At 37.8% G+C, this 23296-nt stretch overlaps 1 protein-coding gene across 2 annotated transcripts in view; it reads left to right on the top strand.

Moving 5' to 3' along the window:
- Window positions 1–779: 779 nt before the first annotated feature.
- Window positions 780–23296, top strand: part of arl15b (ADP-ribosylation factor-like 15b) — a 58311-nt gene continuing 35794 nt past the window's right edge. Inside the window, exon 1 of one of the 2 annotated variants that reach the window (XM_055208984.2) lies at window positions 780–1350. In XM_055208984.2, coding sequence (XP_055064959.2) covers window positions 1243–1350 — 108 coding nt within the window. In that variant the 5' untranslated portion in view covers window positions 780–1242. The remainder of the gene's footprint in view (window positions 1351–23296) is intronic. The other variant, XM_055208982.2, reaches the window with a different exon arrangement.

Raw genomic sequence — 23296 nt, 5'->3', positions numbered from 1 at the left:
CAACAGTGTGTAATATTGAAAACATTTTCATTGCTTTAAATGCATTATTTAATTTGATATATTGCTATAAATATATTTAAATATTTCTTTATTCATTACAGACTGAAATATAGTAGAGTCTTTCATGTTCTGGGTTTGTTTTATATAGGCCTTTTTTATTTTTATTTAACAATTTTAAGACAACAATGAACAGATAACAGGGAGACGGACATCACAATTTACAAAACATACAATAAAATCAAATATTCTTTACAACATAATGAAGTATATTAAATGTTTTTTTGAGCTTTTAAATTTGTTTTAAATAGGCCTACTTATTGTGAAATACTTATTTTTTTAATGTTTTATCGCTGTGACTACATAATTATTTTATTTCCTTTATTGTTATTCTTAATTTTTCATCTTATGAATTCACAAATAAAAACAAAACATTAGCAAATCCTGTCCACACAAACCCCAAACTCTTCCCATCATTGTGTCAGTAAAAAAAAGTATAAACGTTTTTGCATCGTGTTACCTGTAGGTTTTATTTAGCAGTTCTTTTAAGATAATATATTGAGCATACCATGTTCCTTTGGATATAAATCTCTCAGCTCATTCTGTAAAAAATCTTGAAGAATAATGCGTTTCTTTAACCAGTAGAGGTCAGGATCAAACAAAATATGGCACCGTTCCTTGCCACGTGATGAACAAGAACCTGTAGTTTGACAGCTCGCGTATGATCCATTATATCACGTGATTGAGGCACAAACGTCCAAACAACTCGCTCGTACGCTTCTCTTTTCATATGAAACGATTCCTTGAATAAAATAGACGTTTAAAGTCCGCTAGTTGAATGGATATATTTTCCAAATAGCCCGTGCACGCTTAAATGAAGAAAGAAATTCAGATCGGCTCAATGAACATGACGTCACGTCGATGCCGCGATGCTTTGCCGTGTGTGGCTCGCGAGCACAAAACAAACAGCTCCTGTCTCCGCCCACATTAAAAACTATTATATTTGCTATAACACGTCTGAGGGAGTGGGACATGAAACATACAGATTTTTTGCTTAAAAATAGCAATGTATTAGACGCTTGAATCTTTTAAACGGGCCTTTTTATTCAGATATCCGTGCGCGTGACTCCAATCACAGGGAAAGTGTGCCGTGCTAACTCTTGTTAGCCGCTTTATTCATGTATTATTTTTCACATCGGAGAGGCGGGGAATCCAAAGCCTAAGCCGTCAAAAAACGAGACTTGGATGCATTCAATAAACACCACCGTTTCATTTCATAGCCGCCCTAACTCGGGATTCAAACCTTTTGGAGACAACAGCAAGAAGCGATCGAGAAATTACATGGATTATCTGGTAGAGTATTGCATTTTATTTTCATTTAAAGAATACTTTAGCTTATAATAGGCACAGGTTCGGGTTTGTTTATGTCAGCCTGTCCGATTTTATTCCCAAACACCCGCTGAATACTGTAAATACTGTCTTATTCAATGACAAATACATCTGAAGGCACTTACACATTTCCTCAAAAGCAGTTTCTCATCTGTTGTGCTTACAAACAAACGCAAGCAAATAGTGGTTGGTGTCCAAATACAGAGATGATAACAGTTAAACACTGTCGAAAGAAATGTGTTCCTGTTAGATCAGCAGTTTTGACCTTTATCGTTTATGTTTTAAGTTTTGTGTTTTTGGTGATTTGAAATTGTATAGGATAATAAACTACTAATAGGTCAGTGGTACCTGGATGTTTACAAGCAAATACCCAAATGTACAGCTACTTTTGCAAGTCAAATATCTTGCAGATGTGGTTATAGCCATGGTTGATTATTTTGTGTATATTCAGACCCAGATGGTAATTTCTGACCAGTACTGACCACTGTTCTGTTCTCAGAAACTTTTCAAAGTGATCTGGTCCATTGGATTTTGAAGCGATTCGTCTGGACCTAAATATTACTTTATTCACTTCATTACCTCTAGTTAGGTATTTTTTGCTAAACGTTGCCCATTTAGATGAACTGAACTCATTGCCATGCTTTTCAATCATTGCCCTATTAATAAATGAATTAACATTAGTTATACCACGGATTTGTTAAATGCTGTATTCTGACTGGCTGAGAAATGTTCCGTGGGTATGCATTCATTTCTGAAAACCGCACACCTAACTTGTCAAATGTCTTAAAAATAGCCACCAGAGCAATGTTTGTGGTAACCGTGGTATAAGAGGAATAATTGACTCTGGTCCTTTGAATTTTTTGAAAATAATGCACACCCGCGGTGTAATGGCACTCCGCTTCGTGTCGTGCCGCACCTTGGGTGTGCATTATTTTCTTATAATTCAATGGCCCGTCGTCGATTATTCCTTACTTATACCACGGATCTGTTGAATGCTGTATTCTGATTGGTTGAGAAATGTTCCATGGGTGTTGATTATTTTTCTATAGCCGCAGACCATATCTGTCAAATGTCTTAAAAGTAGGCACCAGAGCAATGTTTGTGGTAGTCGTGGTGAAATCGGAATAATTGACTTCGGTTCTTTGAATTATTTGAAAGTAATGCACAGCTGCGGTGTAACGCTTTGCATTGTGCCGCACTGCATTACCACCTTAGGTGTGCATTATTTTCTTATAATTCAATGGCCACAGATCATTCACATCTTATGTTTTTTATCATCTTTTTTATGGTCTCACTGTAAACTCTTTTGCCACCGGATCCATTTTATAATATTAATGATATGCCAGTATTTTTCCACAGTGTGAAGGAATTTAAATCCGGTGCCTGTAAACTTTCATCCTTCACATTCGGTGCTTTGATACTTGACTTTTACATGTGCAGCAAGGTCATTGGGCTGTTTCCTTTTGGACGTTCCGGTCAGGATTCTCAGAATAGAATCGTTTCCTTAAGAAACAGAGCTGGAAAATGAACTGGAAGTGCTGGCAGAGTGGGGATTTGCAGGAGGCTTGATTATGCAAGTAATTCAGAGTTTGACAGGTTCAGTAGGGACAAAATACTCAGGGTTCCCACGGTCCTTGAAAGTTTGTGAATCCGGGGGGGAAATTCAAGGCCCTGGGAAGTTTTTGAAAATATACATACATAGATACAGGTAATTGAAAGTGCTATATTTTTTTATCTATTTTATGCAAGAAGTTTTCTTGAAAAAAATCCATATTATTCCCTGTGTATTGTAGGATATCATAAAAATTCTAGACTTTAAGCACACTTGCTAAACTGTTCCCTTTAAATGCTTATATCTTTTATGCGAATGTTGATTCATACCAAAATGTTTTTTTGCATAGTTGTGTTTGACACATGAAAATGTCTCGGAACGAGACGCTGCGTCTCCCTTGCCATACTTCATGCGTCCCTGTAACCCAGTCTTTGGCAATATTTCAGATAGCGATATACTTCCTGGCTCCCGTGGTTGAATTTGATATGCACATTCAGACGCACTTACCCCTGGAGGCGTCCCCAAAGTGTCACCGCAGTAACGCAGCGCGAGTTCCCTCGAAAGGGAAATGTAACAATGTATTTTAAAAGGTAACACAATGTAACCTTGCTCTTACTTGAAATGTGTCCCCACATTTTGTCCTTGAATTTGAGGGTATTGGACCTGGAAAGTCCTTGAAAGGTCCTTGAATTTGAAGTTAACTAAGTTGTGGGAACCCTGAATACTATTATTCGAGTCCAACTAGGGTTGCACGATATTAAAGAAAAATGTGATGTAACTTACTAAATTATGCAATATACAATACAATAATGCTTTAAGTTTGTAAAATCTATTTGAACTTCTTAAAATATGTTTAAAATCTAAACACAAACACATGTTTCACATTCTTACTGATAATTGCTCATATTCCACACCGATTCGTCTCTTTGCTAAAACTACTTAACCTTTGTAAGTACCGTATTAAAATAATTCAGTTATTGTAAACCACTTCATTGCCATATGCACATCTGCGATATTTAAGTATACTGTGCAGCCCTTAGTCCATCTCTCATTTGTTTTAGGTTGGTTTTCAGTTGATAGATCTTTAAATGAAAAAGGCCTTTAACCTGAACCTCCTGAGGGGTATACATGCTTTCATTTCATTCAAATCTGGGCTGGTGCAAAACAAACCACATTCCTGCTAATGTGTGCATATTTTTGCAGCTTACAGGTTGTACACAGCTATAAAGAGATTTTATTTATCTGCTCATCTGCGTCAAGCTAAGAAAGCTTAGGTCAGCTCTAGGATTCATGGCATGCATAGTTGGTTCCCTCCTTCCCAAAATGGGTGGGGCTTAAATGAGTGTCTTTGTAGTTGGCATGGAGACTACATCTTTGTATCTACGTTTCTGGTATGTTTTTCCAGAGCAGCATGTTTCCTTCATGCATTGTATGTACTGGGCGTCCAGGGCTGATGATTTTCACGGTTTTCACTTTTGTTCACATTGTTCAGGTTTCAATTCATTTTGCACGGAGTCCCTACAGTTTTCCATTATTGAAGGATATGGTGAATTCAGTACAGAATTTTAGCTCCGTTTAATTTTGGAGCAGGCCTCATTGGACTGTTTAAGAGCGGATGGGTGCAACAATGCTCCTATTGTGATTTGTTCAGCTTCCTATTTATGTACGGTTAATTTGTGCAAAGAATCTCAGTTTGCTTTAGTTTTTTTAGACTGTTGTTTTTGGTGGTCCTCATTAAATAGCACCGGATCACATGCTGTATTTATTTATCCATTTTAAATGTTATTCATTTTACCAAGCTAATTTACAGCCAAAACGGAAGCTTTTTGTAATGGTTAACAGAGGAACTGAAGTCAAAGTATGTCAGGTTACCCATTCCTGGGCAGCTAAACACATATGCCACACTTTTGTTTTGTTATTTTTAAACTGGCTGCAAAGAAAATAATAGATCTTTGTCGAAATAGAGATTGTGTCTTTTGCAATGATTGACCCGAACATATAGGATTTTTATGTCAGAATTTTTTATAAATGCAACCTATGAATTAGGGCTGCAAGACATTGAAATTGCTAACATAACACGAACGTGCATATTGCATTATGAAAATAGAAATGATATGCTATATCTGAATGATTTTAATATTTCAAAAAAGTTATATATAGTTGAAGTTTTAGGTTGATGCAGTTAGTGGACACACTGGTGAGTCAAAGAGAGTGATGTTGTCTTTTCCCAGAAGGAATGTGAAACATATAATTGAACGTTTTTAAATATATTTTATCGTAATTTGAATGGATTGTGCAAACATTAAGCATTACATATTTTAGCAAGTTATCACATATCAAATTTCTTTGAAGTTGTGTGGCCTTCTGTGTCAAAGTTGTGGTCTAAATGTGGTGTCCCTCTAGCCAACTCGAAACAAAATTTTTTTTTAAATAAAAGTATGTGTGGCCTTATGCTGAGTTCACACCAGCCGCGGTCGAGGTATCAAGCGCGAGTGATTTCAATGTTAAGTCAATGTGAAGATGCGTTGACGCGCGTCTAGAGGTCTCGCGGTGCGAATGAGGCGTATAGCACGGCGCGGTAGCACGATTCCGCCTCATTCGTGCATCTAGTTCGCGAATGCCGCGAATTGAGCATTACTGCGGCAAACGCTTGCTCTAGTAGTGACGTGATTACAGGAAGCGAGCGGAATCACAAAAGCCCCTCCCATGACGTGAATTTCTGCATGAATGTCTCGATGACTAGAAATTCACGTGCGAATGAAGCGAGCAAACTCAAACTGTTCAAGCGGCAAACTAGACGCGGTAGATGCGAATTTGACGCCTCAAATGCGGCTGGTGTGAACCCACGGTTACAGTTATTGCAAAGTGCTTGCATTTTTCTGTTTAAGGTCTGATTAAAGCAGGAGTGTGAAACATATGGCCCGAAAACAGCCTAAGACCAGTGGGTTTTTACGGATGTAAATTTATGTGTATGAGATAAATCCATTTTTTAACTTTTTTCTCAAAACATATTTATTATTATGTTATCGTTATTATTTTGTTTTATGGTGCTACTTAGCTGTATTTTTTAAGTTATGAAGGTTTAAATCAAAACAAACCAACTGCAGTTGAATTGAAATGAATTGGAATGCACAACCAAAAATAGAGATTTCTGAACAATTAAAAAAACGGTGTTTATCTCGTTTTGCAACGAAACTCTTCATATGTTAATGTTTCTGAGGACTTTTGAAATTTAGATTTCACAGAGCTGTGTGTTTTTCTAGTTTTCTTGCTAATTTATTTGTAATTTGTTTAGTTCATATTAACACAATTATCAGCACACTAAGGTTGGAAAAAGTGATCATACATAGTGACGTTATTTGCAATCTGGCCCTTGACCTAAAATAAGTTTGACACCCCTGAATTAAAGGGATCATTCATCCAAATATGAAATCATCAATTACTTATACTCATGTCGACCCAAACCTGAATGACTTTCTCACGTGGGACACAAAAAGTTGAAAGCAGTATGTTTGATGTTGCCTTAGGATGAAATAATTTTACACTTTTTAATAAACCTGCACTTAGTAAATACTGTTTTACATCCCCTTATTATACATGTAAGAAGTATATAAGATTACCCCAAATGCCTTCTTGCACAGTCACTATGGATTATAGTTGTCATTTGCAGATACAATCAGGCACTAATGAAAAAAAATTGTTTTGGCATTACAGCATGTTTAAGGATGCCTTCATACTTGGTTCGATTTTCATTTTTGGATCAAACTTTTGTCTGAACCCAAGTTCAATTGCTCCCTCTTTACTCGCTGCCCAGTTTGCTGTGGTCTGAACCAGAGGACGATTGTACCCGCTGCCCTCTACAGCGATGGTCTGGTTTCACACTCACTTGATTCTATAAAACACAGCGCACTTTGGTTCGTCTTATGTCATCACCATCATTTCTCAGCTGATGCTGAGAAAAGCATTTGCATCTCCAGGGATCATTGCTTTGTTTTATGAGTCTTAATATTTTGGCTTTTGTGCATACGTAGACTTTTAGTTAGGATCCTACACACAGTTTTTAAAATGAGGCCCCAGTTTTTCCTGTTCGTATCATGCAGTTATTGGAGTACTGCCACTCATGGCAATCATGCATTGTGGAAATCAATGATGTCATCATCGGCTTAATTGTATGCACAGGTTACTTCACTTCCTGGACGAGTACATTCCGGAGTGCCAGCTGCTTTCGCATTCATGCAAATCGAGCCGCAGTCCTCTGGTAAACAAACTACAAACAGACCATTTTGGGTTCTGTACCCCTGTGCGCTCCTGGGTCAGCATGACCGCATTCACATTAAAGGGACACTTGATTTTTATCGTTTTGAAATCCATTTAGCCGTTTTCCGGGTCTGGCGGTACCACTTTTAGCATAGCTTAGCATAATCCATTAAATCCGGTAAGACCATTAGCATCACGCTCAAAAATAACAATATTCAATATCTTTCCTATTTAAAACTCGACTATTATGCAGTTATATCGTGTATTAAGACCGACGGAAAAATTTAAAGTTATGTTTTTCTAGGCAGATATGACTAGGAACTATACTCTTATTCTGGGGTAATAATCAAGGACTTTACTGCTGTACAATGGGTGCAGGAGGCGCATTGATATTACTCAGTGCCTGAAAAAAGTCCCCTGCTATTGAAAGTCCACCATGTACAAGATGTAAGTACAGAAGAGTCAAGTTTTAAACATGAAAAATTTCGAAACTCTTTGGTTATTTTTGAGCGTGATGCTAATGGTCTAATCAGATTTAATGGGTTATGCTAAGCTATGCTAAAAGTGGTACCGCCAGACCCGGAGATCGGCTGAATGGATTCCAAAACAGTAAAAATCAAATATTTAACTCTAGGGGAGCTGGAAAATGGCATATTTTTTTTAAAAAGTGGAATGTCCCTTTAAAAATTAAATGTGACCCTGGACCACAAAACAAGTCACATATAACATGGGTATATTTGTAGAAAAATACAGAAATACATTGCATGGGTCAAAATTATCTATGTTTTTAATGCCAAAAATGATTAGGATATTATGTAAAAATCATGTTGCATAAAAATATTTTGTAAATTTCCCATGTACATATATATATATATATATATATATATATATTTGTGAGTGGATGCTTTGCTAACAACTTAATTTGGACAACTTTCTTCCTATCTTAACAAACCATACATCAATGGAAAGCTTATTTATTGAGCTTGCAGATGATGTATTCATCTTAATAAAAAAACCAAAAAAACTTTTGCTGGTTTTGTGGTCCAGGGTCACATTTTTATCTAAAGCGTCCCCCATTTCGAACTAAACTGTCAGCAGCACTGTAAAAAAATCTTTGCTGCCTTAAATGAATCAACTCAGATTTACAAGTCATGTCAACTTACTATTATTTATCTTGACAAGAGATGAATTGCTACAACTTATAAAATTAAGTTGACTTTTTTCAACTCACCTGTAGTTATACAAACTCATCTGTAGTTGTATCAGCTTATCTCGTCAAGATAAATAATAGTAAATTAAAACTTACTTGTTAATCTGAGTTGATTCAACAAAAATATTTAAGGCAGCAAATAATTTTTTACAGTGAGTTTAAAAGCCACCTGAGACGCATGCTGCTTAATGTTTCAACACATGTTTATTCATCAGATGATGTGTAAATAACATAGATCCTATCATAATTCTATCATAACCTGTGTATCTGTCATAGCCTTTTATCATAGCCTATCTATATATCATAGCCTTCTATCATAGCCTGTGTACCTATCATAGCCTGTGTACCTATCATAGCCTGTGTATCTATCATAGCCTTCTGTCATAGCCTATGTATCTTTTAGGGGTGTAACGGTACGCAAAAATCACGGTTCGGTGCGAACCCCGGTTTTGAAGCCACGGTTCGGTTCATTTTCGGTACAGTAAGGGAGAAATGCAAACATTAAACTGCAGGTTGTTTATTACTTTAAACTTTTTTTTACAATTTGTTTACACTTTTTTAAACACTTTATTAAAGTATAACAGATAAAATATATATAAAATGAAAAAATAATAAATAAAATACTACTGCAAAGTTATTTTTTACATTATTTTATAACAGAAGGTAACTCTTATCTTAACCTTCTCTTAAACTTTTTCTACTAAAACCTTGAACTAACAAATTCAATTCCTGAATACATTTATGAACTATTAGCCTACATTTTTGCCACTAAAAATTTTCTGTTTTGATTTATTTTGGATTGTTTAACTCACAGTATTGAATTGGCTATGTACCATCTCTGTATAAAAATAATATAACTGCTCTATGTGTAACTGCATAGCAAGCAACATGATGATATACTCATTATACACTCATTTTGAGATTAGTGAGCTGCATACATAGCCATCTTTGATCTTTTGCACGTTTCTCCTAATCTTTGCTTGTGTCATCAATGTAAGCTGTGACTTTACTTACGAACCCCTCCGCAGCTGAGTGACAGCTGAGTAACCCCGGGTTACAGCTCTTCTCTGTCCCGACCAGCTGATCGCATTGTGACAATGATATGATTGACGTGATATGCAGATGAAAAATCTGATCACGCATTCCTTATTCTCGCTGTCACAGAAAGCGCGTCTCATGAATGCGTAGCAACGAAAGACGTGCATCCTCTCACGCACTTTTGAAAGAACAAAGCAGCGCGTTGACACGCGTTTAACATGCGCTTTTAGATACGACACGTAAACGTTTACATCAATAATCAAACGGATATACAACTAAGTAAATAAAAATCTTTCTGCGGGCCGAATTATGTTATATGTTTGACAGAAGACTTGCGCTGAACGCGGAGACTTCCGCCACTTAATATGTTCGTGCGGAAACGCACGTATTATGTTCCGCACAGGCGCACACAAAATGCTTTCGGTGCACGTGCGCACCGTGCCGAAAGCCCTGAACCGAAACGGTCCGGTTCGAATACACGAACCGTTACACCCCTAGCATCTTTCATAGCCTTCTGTCCTAGCCTATGTATCTATCAAAGCATTCTATCATAGCCTGTGTACCTATCATAGCCTGTGTACCTATCATAGCCTGTGTACCTATCATAGCCTGTGTACCTATCATAGCCTGTGTACCTATCATAGCCTTCTGTCATAGCCTTCTGTCATAGCCTATGTATCTTTCATTGCCTTCTGTCCTAGCCTATGTATCTATCAAAGCATTCTATCATAGCCTGTGTACCTATCATAGCCTGTGTATCTATCATAGCCTTCTGTCATAGCCTTCTGTCATAACCTATGTATCTTTCATAACCTTCTGTCCTAGCCTATGTATCTATCAAAGCATTCTATCATAGCCTGTGTACCTATCATAGCCTGTGTACCCGTCATAGCCTGTGTACCCGTCATAGCCTGTGTACCCGTCATAGCCTGTGTACCCGTCATAGCCTGTGTACCCGTCATAGCCTGTGTACCCGTCATAGCCTGTGTACCCGTCATAGCCTGTGTACCCGTCATAGCCTGTGTACCCGTCATAGCCTGTGTACCCGTCATAGCCTGTGTACCCGTCATAGCCTGTGTACCCGTCATAGCCTGTGTACCCGTCATAGCCTGTGTACCCGTCATAGCCTGTGTACCCGTCATTAGAGCCCGACCGATTTATCGTTTTGCCGATTTTATCGGCCGATATGAGCATGTCGCAGATATATCTGTATCGGCGTATAAGCCGCAGATATGCGCCGATATGAACATTTGTTACAGAACACATTAAATGCATTTGAAAGATGTAATTACTTGTTTGTCCAGCAGAGTGCGCCATACTGGTTGCTAATGGCGACCCAGATCACTCACTGTAGTGACACCAGCCAATCCCCTACCCCCTTCACTTCAGTTCAGTCAGTCAGTCTCTCAGTTCAGGTGGCTGCAGTCACGCAGTGTCTTCTTCACAACATTTTTACACCTGGTATTAAGACGCGCTTTGGTCGATTGGATTATAAATGGACAAGAGAGACGCATTCCCGCTTACATTTGGTGTTTTTAATCCGTCTCTTTGTCGACTTGCGAGTTAAAACGCAAGCGGGAGAAATGACGCGAGACGGAGAAATGACACGTTTAAACTACGCGCAGCCGTGCACTTATATAACACTATATGAGATTACTGCTGCTTGTGTTGTTAGTTAACACGCTCATTTCAGAGCAATTGATTCAATAAGCTCGCGCAACTCTACACCCTTGCTAAATAAAAGAGGCGGAGCGAAGACGCATTAGTTTTATTAAAGTCTAAAGTTTGCACGGAACCCTGGGTTTGTGTTATAAAAACGTTGTGCACAACATTAAACATAGTGTACATTAGTATGTGCTCCGTCAAGCATTGTCTTCGTAACGGTGAGTGGCTAACTAATTTGTGAAGAACACAACTTACTGTAAAGCTAATATTAATCAATGACTTCATACGTTTCTCTTTATAACGTTATTCTCGTCAAAACTGCAAATGATGCAAGTTTTATGTATTTTGTTCTCTTTGTGTTTTAAAGTTATTTATAATAAGTCAAGTTTACTGTTTAGTGCACTGATATCCAACTAATTTTGGATAATAAAGTTTATTGTTAACTTCTTGCCTATAGTACATATCTTTGTCACATCCATATAAGTGTTGGATCACCACATTTGTGAGGGATCACCACATTTGTGAGTGATCATTGCATTGCATTGTATTTATTCATAGTATATTATGTTAAAGTAGGGCTGCACGATTAATCGTTTTTAAACCGAAATCGCGATGTGAATGGATGCGATTTTCGAATCGCAAGAAATGCGATTATTTCGATTCAAAACTATTAAATATAACAATCATCTAGTACGCAGTTTTTGACAGTTCGCTTCATGCGCATTTTACGTTTGATGCAGTTTAGACCAATAGAGTGCATGAACACTGAGGTGCTGACTACACGTCATCACACCATTTGGAAAACATGAGCGCGAGCAGCAGTTCAACTCCTCAACAAAATATACGGCCATATGATTTCCGCGATGCGGAAAACACGGACAGAATCGCGAAATGCATACAAATGGAATTAACTGCACAACGCGGAATGTCATGAAGTTGGCAGATTTTGGATTCAGTCATTTTAAAAACGCATTATAACTCATTAACCGTCAAATGAATGGACAGAAATGCGCGAAAACATTTCCCTTTTGTGTAATGTTGGACTTAAAGAAAGGTGTATATACGTCCGTTTCTCGTCATGCATCGCAAACAATGACAAACGCCTCATCAGACTATAAGCAGGTTTCATTAAAGCCCGGAACACAGCAGACGAAACAGGTACATTATAATTTCTTGCACGCGCACATCTGCACCGCTTTGAATATTTACAGGCATGAGGGTTCATGAAGCGCGCACACAGAGAGCAGTCAGCACACGCGTGATCACTAAACTTAAGTTTTCTTTCTTGTCTAAGTGAACATAAACAGCTGGATGTTTATCAGTATATTGAAGCAGAGCAGTTTTAAAGCTGTCTTGTGTCTTAAAGTGACAGTAACCTGGTGCTTTCTGTGTCAGAAATGTTTATTACACCAAAAATTTAAATCACTTCTTACTCTTAACTGAACAAGCTTCTGCAGCTCCACATTTAAAATCCTACAGTGAGGACTGTGCAGTCTTTTATTTGTATTTTTTGCTTATGTTAAATCATAGATTCTAATAACTAATATATTTACATTTATTACAGATGCCTGAAAGTAAAACAAGATGAGTATAGTCTTATGATTAAAAGAAAAACTAAACATTTGCTTGTCAGATGCATTATTGTAGTGACAGCCAAAATACATTGGCCTATATGTTATTTTAAATAAAACTTTCAAAAAAAATTTTTTTTCTTGTATTTTTTAAATGTTCTTAGATTTAAAAAAAAGTTTGTCTGCAGAATAGCAAAGTCCTGCAGACAACTTGGTACAATGTTTAAGAGGTTTCAAATAAACAGTAGCACAGCATCTTTCTTTGGTGCTATTAAAACCACCACAACAAACCTGGATGTACCTCTTTTATTATATAATAATGAATCGCACTTTAAATCGCGAATCGCAATTTTGATCAGAAAAATCGCAATTAGATTTTTTCTCTGAATCGTGCAGCCCTATGTTAAAGTATATAGTGTATTCTATGTACAGTACTTTAGTATAATATACTGTAGTATATACTGAACTATAATGTACACATAAAGAATATCGGCCGATATATCGTTATCGGTCTTTTTTTACTCCCTAATATCTGTATCGGCATCGGCCCGAAAAAACGCATATCGGTCGGGCTCTACCCGTCATAGCCTTCTATCATAGCCTGTGTATCTATCATAGCCTGTTCTTTCATAGCCTTCTGTCATAGCCTATGAATCTTCCCTGGTATAAACGGTATAGCAAAATCTACACTTTCCTGCCATTGCATAGTAAAAACCAACATACTTCAAGCTCTGCTCATGGGACCGATCTTATGTATGTAAAGTTGTAAACCGTAATAGCTTCTGGTTATACTTAATGCACTTTTATGATCATAGCATGTAAAATACATTGTAAGTGAGACTGGATTAATGTCAAGTGAATTTCATGTTAATGTTTAATGCCGTGCTATTATATTTAACGAAAGGCACTGTACTATTCACTTCTAAATATTTCTGTGTAGGAAAATGATTAGACTATCATGGCTAAATTATTAGCCTACTTGCCAGTGCCTGCCTTTTTATTTGAATAATTATATTTCTCATGGAAAAATATGTGTTCTGGAAAACGTGTGTGAATTGTTTGTTTAACTCTCATCCTGGTGAGCACTAAAGCCTGGGTTTGAGTTTTACTGCCAAAAGCAACAGGAGTAGTTCAGAATCTGGCTGTCTGTTTGATCGAGAGAGATGGAGAGACAATGGAGCGAGGGAGTAAATGACTGTAAAGATTTAATTATGCTTTTTAAGTCACTGCATTGGCTCTTGAAAGCTTTCCATCGACTTATAGCAATGACTACTCATATCTCTTTGATACGTCTGGAAAGGGTTTCCTGTTAAATAAAACTTTATTGTAATGTCATATCCACACCCAACTTTTCTTTTGTGATTTTGGACTGATGGGATTAATTGTCTTCCTTATTGATTACTGAAAAATATTGATTATATTTAAGCCCAAACATGCACATTGCTACACCAATTCCCTTATAGTACAGTTAAACACCAAATCAATACTAAGAGAGACTGATCTATGCTTTTCTCAAATGCTTTATAATTAGCGTCTGCATATTAGGTTTCCAAAACTCAAAGGCACTCCAAAATTAGATTGACCTTCTTTCTTCTGTCTGTTAAAACTTTCACAGCTCTGAAAAAACACGGGTTTAAAACAAAAGCTCCTAAGCTGTCTTAATTCTTAGGGGGTGCCACCCCCGTGGGCATCTCCGGTACGATTTTCTGTCTCTTAACTTTTGCTCACAGTATGTTCATGTTCTTTGTCAGCTTCTTTAGATTTCCTGTCAGGGGTTTGACAAATAACATGCTATCATAGGTTGCATAGCAAGGATGCTTGCTTCCCTATAGTATTAAATTAGTTGTGGGCTTCTCTTGCAGTAGGAAGTCTTTCGTACTTCATAGGTGTCTCAGTAGCCTTCAGAAGTCTTAAAAGATATTTGTTGATTGACACCATCTCAGCTCTACATCCATAAGTAGTTGAAGGAGAAAGAATAAGTACGCTGTGTTTAAAGTTATAATGGATGTTTGTTTTAATTTGCTAAGAGTGACAATTTTCGCCTTTTATGTTTTGTCAGGAGGTGACCTGCAAAGATCTGACCCCATATGTCCCACTGATAAAATCAACATGAAAATCTCTCTCCTCACTCAGAGCTTGATTAATCTTTATTCCTTTTATTTAAATTTCTAAAATATTTTCTGAAAATTCTAATATTTTTTTATTTATTATAAATCGACATGACCTGCTTTCAGGTGGAGGGGCATTTACTACACAGAGCCATGTTTTACTGAGAAGCTAGGGAAAATTGCGTTCATAATCGTTGACAAATCGCCTCTTATAATGTACAGTGTTGGGCAAGTTACTTCCAAAGTGTAATACATTATATATTACAAATTACTGTCATTTGAAAGTAATTAGTTACATTACAATATTACTGTCTCTGAACTGTAATGAGTTACACTACTTTGCGTTACTTTTGAGTTACTTTCATCAAAATAACAGAAGTATGACTAGGCATTATAAAATGTTAAATGTAGTTTGTTGCTGCTTATAAATCTAGAAGTTATGTGTTGGCCCTCGAGCTTTGAATAGGCAAAGTGAAGACTTATGGCAAAATACAGTAACAATCACCGTCAGAATCAAAAACATAGACAAATGATCTGGTAAAAGAGCCCACTATAATGCAACCTATAGCCTAATAACATGGTAAGACACGCAACCTCTTTTCATTTCTATTCTTTTGATCACTTTTAATTCAGATTCACAGCACAAACCTGGCATGCACTGGGTTGACACAACTTATCAAAAAGTCCTATTGGAGGATTAGGCCTCAAGTAATACAGCTCATTTCAGTCCAATAGGATTACATGTAGGCTAACATATCATTGCTTAATAAAACAGACAAACAGAGGAGCACTGCTTTTTGCCAAACAATGAATATAGGTTCCCATACAAAGGCTGGTAAAAACGACAGTGATGTTTAAATGTACTATTTAGATAACCATGTTTAAGTCTTCACTAATGTTATGTTGTAGTTTAGGTTGCTGTTTGTAATAAAACTGTAGATAGCATAGGAATAGCCTAGCAATCTATTATGTATATGGACTGTAATCATAGCAAAGCTTACCTTGTCATTGCTGGTGTGATATGGATTTTACTGGCAACATGTAAAAGTCTCTTTACTTCTGAGGTTCAAGCAGCACAGGAGACCGATAGAAACTTTCTGTTGCTCTTACTTAGTGCTCTTATTCGCAAAATTATGCGTGTGCGGCGCTACCGGACCTGATTGCGACCACTTTAGTCAATGCTTATAATACAGCCGCGGACTTCCCAGATTCGGCTCTTTAAGAAACATCTCTATATTTGACACGCACCGCGTCCAAATCGCATTTCAAATACAAAGTTAAAGAACTTGTTGCATACAGCACGTGGAAACAGACATACGCTGCGTCTCAAACCGCCTACTTCCATACTATATAGTAGGCAAAGAGTACGAGAAGCAGTGCTTTTCGCCCACTATATAGTATGGAAGTATGCGGTTTGGAACGCAGCCATTTACACAGCTTTTTCATGTGTGGATGCTGGTCGCGCGCATTGGTCAAAAATAAAAATTTAAAATAACACGGTCTAATTTTGAAATGCATTATTGTAACGCGCTCGTTACTAAGACTGTAACGAGTAAAATATTACCAAAATTTTACGAGTAATGCGTTATATTACTGCGTTACAGCAAAAACTAATATATTACTGTAATATATTATATTTTGTAATGCGTTACTCCCAACACTGATAATGTATGTGATTTTTTTCCAGCTTCTCTGTGATATACAGCTTTGTGTAATAAATGCTGCTCCATCTGAAAGCAGGTGCTGCCGAATCCGATTAACTATTAATCACGGAACCGACTTTACTGATGAGATACGCTTGAGAATCGCAAGTGATTTTTTTTCCCCAACCCTACCGTCACTCTGAAATGTAACTTGTGCAATGGTGAGAAAATTGGCAAAATAATTAGGAACTGGAAAAAAAACGGTTGTTTGGCCTTCGGCTGAGTGTTTCATTTTATTTGGCTTTGGCACCTTTCGGTGCATCCCTATTTGTTTTTCTTGTTGTGCAGTCTGCATCCAGATTTGTTAGACTTAATGAAATTAACTTGATGGATGCAATGTTGACATGCATTTTAGAAACAGGAGGCTGTGCAGGACACAGCCTATCCAATTACTTGTTCGAATTGCATTTTCGTCTAAGTAAAAAAACATTGATCTGTGAAATGTCATGTCATGTCATGTCATACACATGCATACATACATATGCCTGCCATAACAACAACAGTGGTGGCCTAAAGGACTGTGTTTTTGCTACTATGTTACTGAGTTTATTAATGGACCACTTTGTAGTCCAGGATGACTTGTATACCGTATTTTAAAGACTATAAGTCGCTCCGGAGTATAAGACGCATCAGTCAAAAATGCACTTTGAAGAGGAAAAACATATATAAGTTGCAGTGGACTATATGTCGCGTTTATTAAGAAAATGATTTCACAAAATCCAAGCCGAAGAACAGACATTTAATCAGGAAAGGCAAGTTATTCAACTAAACAATAGCACAGAACAGCCGGCTGAATAGGTGTCCGTACATGTTAAAGTAACATAAACAGTTATTTACACGATACACAATAGAATACAGAACATACCTGGGAGGCTGAATAGGCTAAATTAACTCAACAAGCCAAATCAAGTTCAAAAAGGTCCCAAAGTCATTCCGCATCACTGAATTCATTAAATTAAATAAATACAGGAGCAGCATAAAGCGGACTCTCGCTGCTGTAGACAGTAATGGTTTCTCTTGGTTCATATGAAATTATTTTGACGTATAAGTCACACCACCTGACTATAAGTTACAGTACCCACCAAACTATGAAAAAAGTGTGACATTACATTGTTGTTTATTCAAACAAATTGCTCTGCTTCTGCCATCTTGATTCTTTGTATTAATCACTCTGTGGAGAATGCGTATTTTACGTAGGCGCCTAGTATTTCTTTACAAAGTAAAGGGCTCGTTATAGTTGTGCGTAGGTCCTACGGCATAGCCGCGATGGCGTAGGTTCCGCGTCGGTTTTTATTTATATATTGCGTCGTCGTCCACGTCGACGTGCAAACACGCGCGCAGGCCGCTGGTAGGCAGTAACCATGCGTGTAACCACAGTAGCAGCGCGAACCCCAAAGAAGAAGAAGCTTTGCAAGTTAAGCCACAAACGAAGAAGAAACAGCAACATGTTGTGTATAATTTGAGAAGACCAGCAATGATGGATGTAAATAAACAGCGACTTTTGTTGCAGTTTGAGTTAAATCACTCCTCAACTTGGCCATTCTTTGTTTTCACCGTCGCAAACGGAAATACCTATGACGCAGTTTTTTACCTGACGGGAGGGGTTCTGGTTGACCAATCACAGCGCTTGCAGTCCGCGTAGAACTGACGCGCTGTTAAAAATTTTGCGAAGTGCGCGTCTGGCTACGCAGAGCTACGCACAGGCTACGGATATCCTACGGCGTAGAACCTACGCACGACTATAAATCGCCCTTTACATTGCCAATTCTTGGCCTGGCACGCATAATACTGCATTTTTCATCTTTCTTGCCAAAAACGAAAGGCTGCAAGCTATATTTAAGACAAATGTCCACAAGAGTACACAAGCGTGTAGCTGACATCGTTTTACCCTGTGTAATGCGGGTCATTTGTGCCCAGAGTGATCTAGTTTTAGTGTTAATGGTGTGGTAAATAGTCAGTTTATCAGGCTTATCTTTTAATGGCCCTCTGTGGTCACAAGTAACAGTTACTCTCTCATGTTTATTCAACAGACTCGAGCCCAATTTAATTTAAAGGCAATGTCAAGCTTCATTGCCTGAAAAGCTGCGGCCCACAGTAGGCTAGTAGGCCTACGCCTGTTTCTAAGATTCACATACTGTGCCTAAGGTCTACCTGCAGCTCAATGCAATGTCAGGATCTGGTTAAAATCAACAGTACTAATGGGATTGACTGATTTCATGCAACTCCTGTCATTAGTATATTATTGTGATGTGTTTTGTAAAAAGATTTATCTTTGTTTGTCTGTAGTTAACATTGTTAACTTAAACCAGTTGGTTGGTGTTTGCAATGTCACTTTTGGATTCTAAATAACATTATTGTCTATTGTCTGGTTTATGTGCATGGTATCAGCAGCAGCACTTTTGTCTTTTCAGTGTATGGTAGTTTTAAGAATGCCATTGTGTAAAGATTAGTGTTGTATCACAGTTGACATTGATTTATGTTCATGGTAACGTGATAAGTTTAAGTTTTAAGATAGACCTTCCACTTTCAAGGCTACTGATTCAAGTCATATTTTAGTGGTTGAATTATTATGCCCTGGTTTAACAGACTAGTCTTCGCTAAAGCCAAGACGAGGCCTTAGTTAAAAGATGTTTAAACATGCCTTAGAAAAAGATGTTACTGGTGTGTATCTTGAGACAAATCAATGGCACTAGCTTATTTTAGAATCTGTCAGTGCAAGCTTTTTTCAGCTGAGCTCAAACATGTGTTTTAGTCTAGGACTAGGCTTAAAGGGACACTCCACTTTTTTGAAAATATACTTATTTAGCATAGCACAACACAATCCATTGAATCTGATTAGACCATAAGCATCACGCTCAAAAATAACCAAAGAGTTTCGATATTAAGCCTTGTTTGTGAGTTTATTAGTAAAAATCAGCCAATGACATGCATTTAAAGAGTTCACGTCATTCCAAGGGCACATGATTTATTTTATTTACTTTATATAAAGATGCGTTGGTTCTCTTTCATCTGGTTAGGATTCTTAATGGGTCTGTGGGGCTGTTTACACTTGGTATTAAGATGTGTTTTCATCGATCGGATCACAAGTGGACGAGAGAGACACATTACGTTTACACCTAGTATTTAAATCCGTCTCTTTTGTCCACTTTCGACAGCTCCTGTCCTGAATACTGTGAGGGGGTGGTCTATGAGACGGTGGGCGAGTCTCTCTGCTGTCATTCAAACGCAAGCGGGAGTAATGATGAGTTTATTTTGACGCAATATTATGTCGGAGTCCACTGCTTGTTTAGCAAGTAAACATGCTGCACAGTGTTTTTTACGTGTAAATGTTAGAGCTTTCTCTGAATTTTCAGCATAATTGAAGAAATAGGACCGCGCAACTTTCACACGCTTTGAAAACGAAACTACGGAGATCAGACGCTTTAGTTTTATCAATGAAAGGCTAAAAATAGCACTTTTCCCCGTGTGTTCGCACCAGAAGTGAGAAAAGACGTAAAACTTGTGTTTAGTACCTCAGATTAGATAAATGGGCGGAGAGAAGGCGGTCATGTGTGGCTGTTCGAACACATTTAACCACATGTGCGTTCCGCAACTACTCGAAAGTGGTTTCGACTACCTCTGGATGTGGTTGAAAGCGGTCGAAAGTGGACGAGCTCAAAACGTTTCGAACACCATTTACACCTGGCATTAACGTCGTCCACTTGTGATCTGATCGATGAAAATGCATGTTAATGCCAAGTGTAAACAGCCTCTGTATTATATCATGTGGGGCTGGTTAATATAAAGCCTGAAGGGTGCAGTCACTGTTGTCGTTGTCTCAGACTCCGATCGCTAGCTGAATGTTTGATGCATAAAGCACACGAAATTGGAAGGTGTTTTAAAGTCGTCATCTGATCAGTTTAATTCTACAAGATTTCCTGGCCGAGTCCAACCCGTTCTAAAAAGACCAAGGGTCAATAACAGAAGAGAGTAAGACTGTAGCTCCACTGTCTTTCCATGCTGCCTTGGAAACAACTTAATGTATGTTTTCTTTGGTGTTGATGGATTTTGTTCATATGCTTGCATGGTTTTAGGCTTTTTCATAAAGACAAGGGAACATTTCATTCTACCTCATAAAGTGATAAAGAACATAAGTCGATACCTGACAGCTTCAACTCTGTCTTCACTGACATACTTCAGTTTGAATCTGGTATCAAGTACAGATGTAATCTCATGCAACCCTTGAACAGGTTAAGAACAGTTTTACATATGACACCCTGGCTACTGTTGTCCTGATAGAGCATCAGTGACTTCAGCAAGAGAACAAAGGCTGTTATCTATTCACCATTTGCTAGGTGCAGCCTGTGCCCAGAACACTGGATCTGATTCATTTATTAACAACAAATGCGTTCATTATATTTGCTGTGTGTTGTTTGTTGTGCAGATTTGTTGCTCTACCTTTAAACCGCAGTCAGTCAGCATCTGTCTCAATCCAAAGCAATCTTGTGTGATCTTGGTGATGGAAACATGTTAGCATGTTTTTGTCCTTAATGTTATGAACCGTTAGGGTCAAATATGGTTCCATACTTAGACTCGACCATAAATCAGTTGTGGTCGAGTAGTATGCTATAGGGCTGCACGATAAATCAAATGTAATTGTCATGCGCATCTCGCCAGTAAAGCCGATTCCATGCATTTGCTGCTTTGTTTCACACAGTGTGGGTTTGTCATCGCAATGCAGAAAAGTGGTGCTAACCCTGCTTTAGAGAAGGGTTTCATAATCCTGGGTTAATTTCAGGGATTAACCCTGCTTTTAAAGTACAAGTGTGAAACTATCCTTAACCAAGGGTTAAAAGCGGGGGTTTAGAACGAAGATAAACCAGGTTTAAGCGCTTTGTAAAAAGCCCTACTGAGAATTTGCTTTCAAAATCAGTCTGGTGGTTGTAAATAACACGGCAACATTCACCATTGCATTCAAAATGTTATGCATCTGCCGAAACACACAGAAAATTGAACAAATGGACTGTATCTGTAATCAAGGCTTTCAATGAGTTTAATTGTTGGACACATTATAAACCTGATTAGTTTGTCAACAGTTAGATAACCTTACAAGGTGGTTCGTGGGCAGTGAAAGTTTCATTAACGTCCAGACCTTCTGAAAACAATCTGAAAGCCTGGCTACGCAAGACTACTGTTGCCCTGGCCACCTAATCCCAGATTGCTTAGGGCAAAGGTTTTCAAATTGTGGGTTGGGACTCACTTGTGCACAGTGGGATAAGGTGGATTGGGGAAAGTTGGTTGGCTGTAGAAGTAAATGACAGTAAATCAATGCAAACGAGCAATGCAATGATTTTGATGTGATGTACGAGTTAAAGTATTTTGATATTGCAATAAAAATTACGCTTCTTTAATAAAATAAGGACAAAAATAGTCAATTACAAAATAAAAAAATCCTTATTTTCTATTTAAGAATGTTATGTTTATGTTGGTTGGTCCCACAATGATTATACTTTTTTGGTGACATTGTTTCCTCAGTAGAACAGTTAAAAAATTAATATAAATGAAATATCTTGGATGGACTCTGGGGATGAGCAAACCAACAGCTAATTTTTATTATTTGGAACAAGTTCGAAGAAATGTGATCTATGTGACTTTGACCATAGAGTGATCACTGGAGCATCTCAAACTGCTGATCCTCTGGGATTTTCATACACCGCAGTCTCTACAGGTCACAGAGGACGGTGTGAAAATCTTCCACTGTGCTGTTGGCGAGTAACAGTGTGCTATCATCAGGAAGATGAGGGTTTAATGCAAAAGAGCGTCTCTGAAAGTTTAGTGAGGCAGAAAAGCCGAAAACAATGTGAGTTTCACTCATGTCACCTGAGAACAGGAAACTGAGGCTACAGTGGGCACAGGCCACATTCAAAATATCCCAGATAATACAAATATACTTTGCAAATATTGCAAAACCCCCTAAATGTTGCATGTGCTGTTAAGACTGTATCTCACATTTGATATCTTTCATGATGTTCAGTTTTAGCTGTGTTTACGTGTAGGTGTCTGAAAACTGTGCGCTTAGTTAAAGGAAAACTGTTTTTCAGTGTTTTTCTATGTTCTTGCCACGGCTTGGACGGATTGATACATGCCTATCTTTTTTCAATGTGTGCACTTGGTCTTTGTGCAATGTGTTGTGAATGTGTTGGCATTTAACCTAGCCCCAAGTGCTGGCTCTAAGTGCTGCAAACTAAGTGCTCTTCCGCCATACAATATAGTTATCATTTTTTATCCGCTTTAAAAATCGCCACATTTTTTATCCGCTTTAAAAATCGCCACATTTTATTTTGTGCCACCATACTTACTCGTGTAACTACTCATTTAACAGTCTTTAAATAGGTAAAACATGGAAGTGTTTGGTGGCTTCTAAATTCATCCCTGTTTGGATCCTAACGAATGAATGTGGCTAGGCTAAATGCTAACACATTCACTACGTGCTGCATAAAGATTAATTGCAGGCGTTGAAAAAAGATAGGTATGTATTAATTTGTCTAAGTTGAGGTAAGTACATAGTATAATATTGAAAAACAGTGTTGTTTTCCTTTAAGGTAGGGATACACAAAACCAATGTTAGCAAAGTAGCGTAGACTGTCAAGGAGGCTCACATTGTCCACATGCTGGCTGCGTCTTGGTTCAAAATTGAACTAGCACACCAAAGGGATGGCGGCCAAGTAACACAAACGTTGTTGCTTGCGTGAGATGAGATAACTTGTCGTACCAGCAGGTGGCAGTAGTTGGTGTTCGTTACTCAAAACGGGAAACCAGAAGAGCTA

The sequence above is a fragment of the Misgurnus anguillicaudatus genome, chromosome 12, assembly GCF_027580225.2.
Source record: "Misgurnus anguillicaudatus chromosome 12, ASM2758022v2, whole genome shotgun sequence".
In the NCBI taxonomy this organism is placed as follows: Eukaryota; Metazoa; Chordata; class Actinopteri; order Cypriniformes; family Cobitidae; genus Misgurnus; species Misgurnus anguillicaudatus.
The sequence above is the reverse complement of the archived record's forward strand: the minus strand, read 5'-3'. Positions and strand labels throughout refer to the sequence as shown.